An 11,870-nucleotide genomic window follows, 5' to 3' on the forward strand; every position below is an offset into this window, starting at 1 on the left:
GTCTCAAGTTAATTGGATTTTGTTGAGCTTTATATTTTATATAGTGGAAATATTATTGTTTGCAATCAAGCATATTGATTTTCCAACAGAAGAATCTCTTTCGAAGATTATTTCTGTATCATGGTTATTTTATTTGAGTTAACTAAAGTAAACTTGATCTGGAAATCTTTATGTTCTGTTCAACATACCTGCAACCAGTTACCGGTAGATTCGTAGATGCAAAGTTTTGCAGTCATGGGGTGTTGCGCAGAAGTGATGCGCGTTCATCTCGCGGTCAAGCCCTTGTGCACTGTGTAGTCGGTTGATCGTCACTTAGTGAAGATGGCGATGAGAGTAGTACTCCGCTGCGTTTCTGCAAACTTTTCCCACAAAGGACCCCGTCTCTCGCATCTGATTTCAGCGGCTCTGCAGTTAAGGAGGACTGACCTCACACGGACGTTAAGTACCACCTCACGGTTGTCAACAGGTAAAGCCTTTGGAGTGTTTATCTAAAATAAGCGGTGTGTTTTACATAGGGGATGGACACCCGTTCCCCTAGTTTAGTGGGCGACGCTGGGCGTCAGAAGACAGTGGTGGTCAATCTCCCACGGTGCATAGCAAAAAAAAAAAGAGAACATAGAATTACAAAGTAAATCTGACGAGTTTACGAAATTGTGTTATGCTACTTTTTTTCTGCTGGAAAATATTGAAAAACTTCAAATTTAGAATCACGTGTTTCAAGTAGTGTGCTGGTCAAATAAAAAAAATGCTTAAATGTAGTTAAGAGACATTTATCTGTCTATGCCCCATTCCGTAAGTCATTATTAGGAAGGGGAAAAGCGGAACTTGGACATTGGCCAGTCTGGACTGATAGTAGGCTATTACATGACAAGTATATCGGTAGCAGAACAATCGTTTATTATTGAGTAATTGATAAGTGAGAATTAGTCACAATTCTCTTCAAGGTGTTAATGGTAGCAGAAGGCCTAAAAGATGCCAGATTTGTCATAGATGCGAACAGCGGTTTAGGTAGGGGCAAAATGAGAGCACTCTCCCGGAACCCTCTCATATTGTCCGGCCATGCCTCAGCATCTTGCACAATTCACAATCTGGTTCAAACCTGTATTTTTCTGCATAAACTTTTGCCACTGCAGAAAGCTCTTAGAGTGGTTTTCCCTGGGTGTCATAAAGACAGCTCTTCAAATGTATATAATTTGTTTGGCTTCCTTATTCTTTACACAAAGGCATATATATATATATTCATTCATATTATATATTGTGTCAACTTTATTATATACTTTCAGAACGAGATGAGAGACGAAAACCATTGTGCATAGTTGTTATTTGGCATATGTATGTGTGAAAATGTTGCTTGCTTTAATTTAAGAATGAAGGAAATGGAAATAATCTGTATCATTAGAAGACACAGAGATGATGAACTAAAAATACAATAGGTATCATCTGATACTCTGTGAATACCTAACTAAAGCTGTCGATATGCTGTTCAAACTTACGATTGGTAACCATCTTTCAAACTTTTTTGCAGCTCTAAAGTTTACAGATAAGCACGAGTGGGTTCAAGTTGATGGTAAAGTCGGCACTGTTGGCATCAGCAACTTTGCTCAGGTAGGCTGTTGCATCCATCGTAATATTAATCATTGATTAATTGTTCAGTGCTTGAAGTCTTTGTCGCTATTTAGTGCCCTTTGCCCACTACCACAGCAACAGTAGAAAGGAAATGTACTGTTTTATGATTATTGCTCAAAAAGTGATCACTGCACCAAGGTTCAATGGTGTGCAGACCTTCAAAAGAAGGATTTATTGCACACGAATACTGCAAATTTAGGCTATTGATGAATTGTTTACAATTATTACAATTATTCATTTTGATTGCATTTCATGCTTTTGCACACTTATTACAAATGGGTTGTATTTGCAGATAAGTTGATCGTGCTTGGTTGTCATTCCTGAATTTCATAGCAAATAGTAGTGTCTTACATTTCTATACCATTGAATCAGTGGCTTAACAATATTGAAGCTTCCTGTCTGACATGTGGCATGTAACCAAATCAAATGTCACGAGTGGTCATTATTTTTGCACTTCTATTTCAAACATTACTCTCATAAATGTTAACAAATAACTAAATTCTCTTAATTGTATAAATAAAAAATGTTCAGTATTACTCCAGAACTTATTTAATAATGGATAATATAGTATTTAGATCCCTACACACATATATATATATATATATATATATATATATATATATATATATATATATATATATATATATATATCCCTTATGCTTCCGCCTCCCAGCTCTTTATTTGATTGTGAATATATTTACCCCAATTCTCAAGGGGTTTAATAATACAATTCATTATTGTACTCAAATAATTGACACTAAACATCATTCACAGCATAAACATCCTCTGAATTTTCCTTGATGAGAGCACCCTGATAATCAGTGCTTCTTGTTTCGTTGACAGGAAGCGTTAGGGGATGTGGTGTACTGTGGCCTTCCTGAAATTGGTCAAAAGCTGGAAAACATGGGTGAGAGAGTTGCAGACAGTATTTAAGTGACTCAACAAGACAGGGGGGGCCAGAATTCTCACATTGTGACAATTGTATCTTTTGTGTTGCAGAGGAGTTTGGAGCTTTAGAGAGTGTGAAAGCTGCCAGTGAGCTGTACTCTCCACTGACCGGGGAGGTGACTGAGGTCAATACCGACCTGGCGGAAAATCCATCACTTGTGAACAAGGCCTGCTACAAAGAGGGTAAGTAATTATATTAGCAGTATATTTGATGCGGTGATCACCAATAACTTTTTCTTAAAAATGTGCTGAAAGAATGCAGTAGACTATTGTTATCGTTCTACTCACAAACTCCTGGTGGTCTGTGCCAGAATACAGCTTGTTGGTTAATTATGACTTTGTTTCTTTCAGGGTGGCTTATCAAAATGACAATTGAAAACCCCTCAGAACTTGATGGCCTCATGGACGATGCTGCCTATGAGAAGTTTATTAAATCTCTTGAATAAAATGGATATGACTAAATATCAATAGACACACAGGCCAAGGCTGGTAATGAAATCAAAATCAAATTGCTGCCATGTTCACTAACATCTGATTTGAGACTTCTCAATTACGATATTTATTTTGATTCTGGATTTACGTAAAATAATCAAAATAACCAAAAATGTTGTTGTATAATGTCACATTAATAACTTTGATGTAGATGGAAAGGCCTTTTCTATCCACGACACAACCTCAGGGGCATGTGATCCAACCTTGTAGGTTTATCTGTCAAGTTTGTGTTCTTTAAATAGCATAATTCTTGTGTGATGCACAAAAAGGGATTGTAAATGCTCTGTATCAGATACATTAAATTACACCCGCTTTAACTTTTTTTATTGTTTTTGTCACAAATGAGACAATACCATCTCTAGGACTCATAAATGGTATCCAAATGTATTACTCATATAATTGTCCTACTTCAGCACACAACTCTGAAATTATATGAACACTAGCAGCTTGATGTTCTAGTGATTGAGAACATCAAGGGCATGGGTTGCAATCCTGAACAATCTGCCTCTTGTTGCCATTTTATTTTTATCTGACCTTTGCCCTCTGGTTCAGATAGACACAGTTTGCAAAAGCGAGGTTGATCAATAATTAATGGGACAGGGGTTTTGGTTTTTACGAAGTGAATATGCTTGAAATAAGCATAAAATATAAGCAAAAGCATGCAAAATCTGACTTTGAAAATGTGCAGTTATGTTGCCACTTGCTTCGGAAACTCTGGTTTCATCTCTGGGGGTCAATCAATTTACTTTGCCTGCTTTCAAAGTTTGAATTGCTTATTTAAACAATCACGAAACAAAAGGTTTAGATTGATATTTCTATGTAAATAATTCATCATGCAAATATTCAGACAGTAATTTAATCAACAAAATCATAATCAGTCAGTCAGCTGTTTCTTACAGGCGATAGCTTTACTTACCAATTCCCAAATTAAAGTTATAGAATTAGTACTCAGCATTATTTTTAACTAAATCTCCTTGATTACTTTTTTAATTAGAATAATGTAGATCTTTCTTTGCAAATATTGACAGTGACTCAACTGTAATTAATCTCAAGGTGGACCATCCATGCATCTCTGTCAGTGATGGGCCGATGATGCAATAACGAGGGAGGAAGAATAGTCATCTCATGAGCACCATTCTTTTTCCAGATGGGATTTACTGCTGTGGACTGAAATGATTCTGAAGATGGTCATGGCAATGGACCTGCTAAAGTGTTGGTAGACAACATCAAGTGAACTGCAGATTCAAAGGTTGCCAAATTTGTCAGATCAACCAGAAAGATAAAGCTCATATGAAACAAAGATGAAAGATTAAACTATTCTATAGTGGAGTGAAGATAGATTGTGCACACTCTTTCAGATTGACTTTTCCCCATCAAAGGTACACTGAGCATACTAACTCAGTCAGCACCCATAATGGACTGTGCCTTGGGTATATTAATTATACCTGATTAACAATCCTGATTGTTGAGTTGGTTAGGTAGCACTCTTACAGGTGTCAGGCCTAGGGTTGATCCGTAGAGTTAAATGTTTGAAATAAAGAACAGTGTCATACATACAATTCACTTCTATTTTTAATTTATAAAAAATAAGAACAATATGTAATTTTAATTTTAATCTAATTCTAGGCTTGCAACATAAGGCATTTAAGCACTCCACAAATATTAAGATATGGACCTTTTCCAACAAAGAATTTACATATTGATCATTATTTATTTATTGAATAAAAATTTCAATTGTGATGCTATTAGGCCGTAGTGCTGCATTCGACACTGTTGACCACTCAATACTTTTGGAAGGATTATAAAGTTGTGTTTGGCTTTCCGGCACAGTCCTGGTTCATGTCATATATACAAGAAATGAACTACTTTGTCTCCATTGGTAATTATGTATCTGAACTAACCACCGTGATGTGTGGAGTCCCCAAAGGTAGAGTACTAGGACCAGGTTATTCACCCTCCACACATTCTCTCTAAGCCAAATTATTCAAAATAACAACATTGCTTACCATTGTTATGTGGACAACACACATCTATATAGACCTATCACTATCAAAACTGAGATAATTGTTTTCAGGGCCAGAGATGAGGGACTGACATATTGCTTACACTTTGGGTGCCACTTCTTGAAACCAAAAAACAGACTAGAAATCTTGGTGTTATTATTGATTCAGATCTATTCTAGGATGTCAAAACTAGACTTCAAAAAATTGTCCATACATTTCTAACTAGAAGGTTCGATTATTGAAATGTTCTCTTTGCAGGCTTTCCAAAAAAAACCTTACACCAATTCGGCATGTGTATGAAATGTGCTATATAAATAAAGTTGACTTGACTTGACTAATTGATTCCATTGAATTCGGTCAAACCGTTAGATAATGTTAAGCAATATTTAGCATTTGGCTGATAAAGATAATTTGCACTTTTTACATATGCTACTTTAAAAAAAATGAATGTATAAATAAATGAATAAATAAATAACAATATCTTCTTATCTATTGCATCTTCATCGATGAAGCAGTATCATTTAAAGAATGGGGAACATGTATACTTTGCATTATAAGCCACATGTATATGCTCCCTTGGAATATTCAGTCTCCTCTTGAATGAAATGTGCTCGGTAAATTTCGTGTAGATACTAGAAGAAAGTCAATGTATAGTATATTTGGCAGCAAGTGTACAAATACGTACAAAGTAGTTCACACATGCGCAGTGCAGTCACGAAATGAAGACATACAATTCTTTATTTTGAGATAAAATAAAAATGCTAATCAATTAAACTAATTGCTTGTGTGGTTTTATGACGAAGGTTAATGTGTGTTATTATTTTATAAAAACGAATAATTGTGTAAAAACTCCCTCGTCATACGATTGGCTGGTTGATATATTTCCCACAATACACTGCCTTTCTACTTCCTTTTCTTTTCGGCCATTTTCCGCCCCAGACGGTTTGTCAATATAATCTCTACTATTTTACAAATAATCATCAACAATCCTCTGCGTTCACTTTATGTAGACTAATTTCATGCATTTAATCCGAAAGTATACACGGTATTCATTAAAATAGTGTGAACATTTTAGCAGAAAAGTACTAGGTAATGCTGTTTTTGTGGGTTAGTTTGTGAAGACGTACACATCAGTAGCGCTATCATGCTTAGTCGTGGCGTTCAAGTTGGCAACATTGCTGGACTCTTGTTTTTATTTTTTATTTCTGAATGACTCAAAACCGTTGCGGACTATTTATTTCGTTCAGTCATTTTTTATTAAATGTTAAAGACGTTGTAGAAACATGGCTCCTAGCTAGCTCGGTTGTTTCCGGCTAGCACGGTTAACAACTGTTCCAGCGTGTGCTAATGAACGGTTTCTTAATGTGTTACAGGGAAGTAGGCAACCATGGCTCCCAGCCGTAATGGAATGATCCTGAACCCCCACTTCCACAAGGATTGGCAGAGGAGAGTACAGACATGGTTCAACCAGCCAGCCAGGAAGATCCGCAGGTAAATGCTGTTACACTGCCACATATCGTGCGAGCAGCATTAGCCCTGTATCGTACTTCGTTTTATTCTGGTTTATTAGAAATCTCACAGGCCTATGTATGTGCTTGATTGCCATTTTCTGAAAACCTAAATCTTAACCCTGGCAGACGTAAGGCCCGTCAGGCAAAGGCCCGCCGCGTTGCTCCACGGCCTGTCGCTGGACCTCTGAGGCCGATGGTCAGGTGTCCAACCATCAGATACCACACTAAAGTTCGTGCTGGACGTGGCTTCACACTGGAGGAGATCAAGGTAATGTATAATCCATAGGTAAAGAATCCCTCATAACAATTTCTTGCTGCTACGTGCGTCTGACATTGTCAAGCCATTGGTGGTAAAGTAACTTGAATGATGGGACATAGGATGTCATTGCAATTGGTGTCTTTCTGTGCTCCCTTTAAGGGGGACAGCCCCCTTCGATTTCCCATCCCATCCATGTCTTGTGCATTGCAGCAGTCAAATGATGACAAATCTCCGGAATCTCTGTACTACTTTGATGAAAATCTTTTGAACCTTTTATCTGATGACTGCCTGTTTATGTCACCTAAGTGATAATCAACGCCGTCATTCATGAAGGAATATTTCCCAGAATATATATTAATCGTGTGTTTTTCCACTTTTAGGCAGCTGGCATTCACAAGATGACCGCCCGCACCATTGGCATTGCAGTGGATCACCGCCGCCGAAACAAATCCACGGAGTCTCTGCAGGCCAATGTCCAGCGCCTGAAGATCTACCGCTCCAAACTGGTCCTGTTCCCCAGGAAGGCATCTGCCCCCAAGAAGGGAGACAGCACTGTAAGTGACTTATTAGAAAAAACTGACTATATGCGTAATTGTTAAGTTTATCATCAATCAATTTTGATGGCACATTCAGCAACTACAAATGTAACTTCAATATTTGCATGAATGCAAATCACTGAGTTACATTTGACCTTGGTATGCCAACCTTAAACTGTTGGTCTTCAGGTTCTGCATTAATTGGTCTTATCAGAATCAAGACCAGCTACTGTTTTCCTTTTCTCTACTTGATAGACACATGTGCAGGACTTCACTTTACCACAATGTGTAACAGAATAATTTCAACCACATGCAGCAGTCAAATGATGACAAATTCTCCGGAATCTCTGTACTTCTTTGATGAAAATCTTTTGAACCTTTTATCTGATGACTGCCTGTATATGTCAACCAAGTGATAATCAACGCACAGAAAGTAACATCTGTTTAACATTCTGATACCAGTTTACAGCTGTTCAAAACAAGTAAAGCAAGCTCAAATTAATGTTTTCCTGTTTTAAGGTAGTAAGCCTTGAAATCTATTAAACGTCTTCAGTCTTCAACACTTTCAGTGAGCCCCAAAGCTGAACTAGAGCATACAAAAGACTTTCTTTCATTTTCTGCCTTACATTCATTGTAATATCGATCTAGCCTCAATTTCAGGCTTACAAGCCAGACATGGAAGACATTTATCAGTCAATGTTTGCAACAGTCAAAGGGTTAATGAAGGGCAGCGGATGAGCCCCATGTCCTTCAGTTATATTAAACTATTGGTCTAAGATTTTGCACTTTCTAATAAACTTTTTTTTTCTTAAGGAGGAGGAAGTCAAGATGGCCACTCAGCACATGGGTGTACTTATGCCCATCAAACAGGTAAGGCTGATGCACCACCTCACCACTTTTTTGTTGCCCTTGTCGTGTGCATTGCAGCAGTCAGATGATGACAAATCTCCGGAATCTCTGTATTTCATTGATGAAAATCTTTTGAACCTTTTATCTGATGACTGCCTGTTATGTTACTTAAATGATCAGATGCTTTATGCTGTCATTCAGGACTCATTGATTAACTTGATGAAACAAACTAAATGTTAAATGTTTCGAAGCTCTAAACTTCATCAAACATATTGACTGTCGTGTCATTTGTATGTATTGTGTGTTGAGTTTTCTTTTTCTTGTTCCTTCCACCGCAGGCTCACAAGAAGGAGAAGGCACGCGTCATCTCTGAGGATGAAAAGAACTTCAAGGCCTTCGCCAGCCTGCGTATGGCTCGTTCCAACGCCCGTCTTTTCGGCATTCGTGCCAAGAAAGCAAAGGAGGCTGCAGAGCAGGATGTGGAGAAGAAGAAGTAATCTTGCTTTGGGACTTAGCAAAATAAAATGTACAAAAGATCTTTGTGTAATTTACTTAATTTTAAAAGGTCAAGAATTTGGCAGTGCCCTTATTCTCCATGTTAACCTGGTGGTTTTGTTAGGCTAGATAATGGCCAATAATGTGGGGTTGACTTTGTCACTTGCATTAAACTGGTTGGATAAAGAATCTCCTAAACAAATGCTAATGTAGGAACAAGCCTGATTTTAGATAACATTGTCAGGGACCAATAAGACCTTTTTGAAGTGTCAACCAATGAACATGGTATTTTCCTGAAACCGGTTATACCCTCTGCTTTCTGGTTTTACAAACACTGGGCTGGGCTAGGCATAGGTCATCTAGCCCAAGGACTGCCTGTACATTTATAAAATCGTATCTCAGGCAGCTGTTTCATGAGTTGACTTAGTGTGCTGCAGTTACCACCAAAAAGTCCTAGGTGGCTCTATACACAAAGGCGTCCATTTCAACTTATTTGTATGCTTTCCATTGGAGTGCTATTTTTAGAAGCTACTTTCAATGATGGACAGACCTGCAGTCCAAATTATTAGCAGTTCAACAAGTCGGTGAAGGGCCTCACTATTAAAAAGGGCTACCTGCAAAGTTGACTACCTTTTACGTCGGATGTAAAGGGTTAGTTCAGTGAAGTCTTGAGTCCTTCAGAAGTATATACAGCAGTCCTACACTTGAATCAGATGTTTAAACAATGACTACCATTTCTACTCTAAATAGCCCTCACTTAAGTTTAGTAAACTTTTGAGCGGCGAGTACAATAATTACGGGTAGGCTTTGTGAGGTGACTTGCTTTTTTGGAACGAAATGAGATGTAATTAGGGTATACTTTTTTAGTTTTTTTAGATACTGATGTATGTAGTTATCATTTGGAGGTCATGACATCGGACATTGAGAACCTTTTCACAGTAACTTTATCCCCCTTGAATGAACGAGGTGGGTCGATTATTGTTCAGGGCTTTGTGCACCAAACCTAATAGTCAATATGTTATTGGAAATAGTGTAAAAATCTTGAAGCCATTATCTCATCAGTCTTACCACAAGAGGTGGCACAATTCCATTGCTCGATATGAAGCAGATCTTTGTTACATTGTTTTCCCTGAAGTGATCCTAGAGCATTGATTAAAATGGCCAAACTTAGATTTCTAAATAAAACGGGGTGCTGCAGTAGTAAAGTTGTAGCCTAATGTAACGTATTAAGTGATGTTGATCTCAAATGAGATCGAGGAAATTAACCCAGATTGAGGTGACACTTATTTAATTAGGTTACTAGGGTTAACCTACCGTGTTGCTGACTGAATTTTTATGAACATTTAAATGTTTATCGATCATATATTATATGCATACCTTTTATGACATGTCATGAGTGCATACATTGAATGGAAGGGGTTTAAGCAAACGTCTCGTAATGTTTCACAAGGTATTTTACGTTCGTGTGTGGTGCAGGAGTCATTTACAGGTGCCTGCATATTAATCTCAGCTCCCCCTGCCCCTGCCCTGCCTCCCAGCTGTGTGGCCAACTGCTCATGTCGATCCTTATTTACGAACGAAAACACAGACAGAATTAACACATACACTTAAATTAAAACATTTTGAGGCGTGTTGAGGGGCATAGATGTATTCTAGGCAATATAACTCGCTAAATATATAAATCGTATTATGTTTTACTGGCATGTCGGCGTTGTAGCCAATTAGAACTGGATCAATATGCAACATAGACCTTTCTTTGATGTTTAGGCATAAATGCTTCATTAATTATATCTAAGGAATGGAGCCCACAACTCATTCGAGACATTTATTTGTATTTATTGTTTATTTCGGTTCAAATGTTTGCATATATTTGAGTATACAAATTGAAATTATTCTAATAAGGTATTCAAAAGATGAACATCAAATAGGCTACACCATGCTGTTCAAGGCTAATTTAGACATTGAGGCGTTAATCTCTGACAGAATATATTAGCCTACCCATATATAATAGCAGGTTAGGCAGATTTTTCTCTATAAACGGCTAATTTTAAAATTCCGACTAGAACTATATTATTCGGGTGGTTGTTAGTTGTTATAAGATGGTCTTGATCGATTGTTTTCGGCCAGTAATGAAGTCTTGATGCTGTTCGTTTGTTTGGAAGAAGTAGAGTACGTCCTGGCAGCAATGTAGGCTAATTACTCGCTGCTGATTTATCCACTCCCATCTGCACAGACCAAGCCTACCACCAGATTCACTCCCATATCTGCACAAACCAACTCCACAACCAGAATCACTCACCATCTGACCAAACCGAAGCCTACCATCAGATTCACTCCCATATCTGCGCAAACCAACTCCACCGCCAGATTCACTCCCCATCGGACCAAACCGAAGCATCAGATCCACTCCCATATCTACACAAACCAACTCCACCGCCAGATTCACTCCCCATCTGACCAAACAGAAGCCTACCACCAGATTCTCTCACCATCTGCACAAACCAAGTTCACCACCAGATCAGACACCCCGCCTAGCCAAACCAACTCCACCAACAGATTCACTCCCCATCTGACTATACCAAGCGAGCCATTCACTCCCCATCTGACTAAACCAAGCCTACTACCAGATTCACTCCCCATCTGACTAATCCAAGCCAGATTCGGCGGCGAGGTTCGGGGGAATAAAACATGCATTTTGTTTTGGAAGAGGATTAAACAAGTGAGTAAGTATAAATTACAACGAGCAACACCTTTCTCAATGATCGTCAATTTTGTATCGACTAAAACTGTTTGATTGCATGCAAGACAGTCTATTTTAAAAGTAGCGGGTGTCTACTAACATTCAATCCAGTGATCCATCGTTTCCTCCTTTAACGCTGTGTAGAGAGGTCGTTTTGGCGTATTTCTTGTATCTATTTGTAAATGAAACCCTTTGTAGGTTGTTTTTTTTGCAATAACCATCCCTTATGACCTAATTTTAAGAGATTTCCTGATTTATTTGAAAGAGTAGTCTGTGCAAAATCGTTTGATTTGTTTTCTTCATTTATATATTAAGCTTATAACTTTTCCTTCTACAAAGAATGAGCGCGTTTTTTTTTTTACTACTACTGTAAAGCCATTTAATACAACCCTACAATTGTGGTTGCACGAG

General features: G+C 38.0%; 2 protein-coding genes across 2 annotated transcripts; both read left to right on the forward strand.

The window, feature by feature from the left end:
* Nucleotides 1-234: 234 nt before the first annotated feature.
* On the forward strand, nucleotides 235-3,368 carry gcshb (glycine cleavage system protein H (aminomethyl carrier), b; the record flags this gene model as incomplete). Its single annotated transcript, XM_079736221.1, is given in 6 exon segments — nucleotides 235-294; nucleotides 298-466; nucleotides 1,526-1,605; nucleotides 2,470-2,533; nucleotides 2,626-2,757; nucleotides 2,926-3,368. Coding segments are annotated over 6 exon segments (600 nt in total). The 3' UTR covers nucleotides 3,021-3,368.
* A 2,604-nt stretch (nucleotides 3,369-5,972) lies between these two features.
* On the forward strand, nucleotides 5,973-8,760 carry rpl13 (ribosomal protein L13). The gene is made up of 6 exons (XM_079736774.1): nucleotides 5,973-6,011; nucleotides 6,443-6,560; nucleotides 6,707-6,848; nucleotides 7,220-7,393; nucleotides 8,189-8,245; nucleotides 8,563-8,760. The coding sequence occupies exons 2-6, from the start codon at nucleotides 6,457-6,459 to the stop codon at nucleotides 8,719-8,721; spliced, it is 636 nt and encodes a 211-aa protein (XP_079592900.1). The 5' UTR covers nucleotides 5,973-6,011; nucleotides 6,443-6,456; the 3' UTR covers nucleotides 8,722-8,760.
* Nucleotides 8,761-11,870: the final 3,110 nt, after the last annotated feature.

Source organism: Pollachius pollachius (assembly GCF_949987615.1).
Source record: "Pollachius pollachius genome assembly, chromosome: 5".
NCBI classification, from domain to species: domain Eukaryota; kingdom Metazoa; phylum Chordata; class Actinopteri; order Gadiformes; family Gadidae; genus Pollachius; species Pollachius pollachius.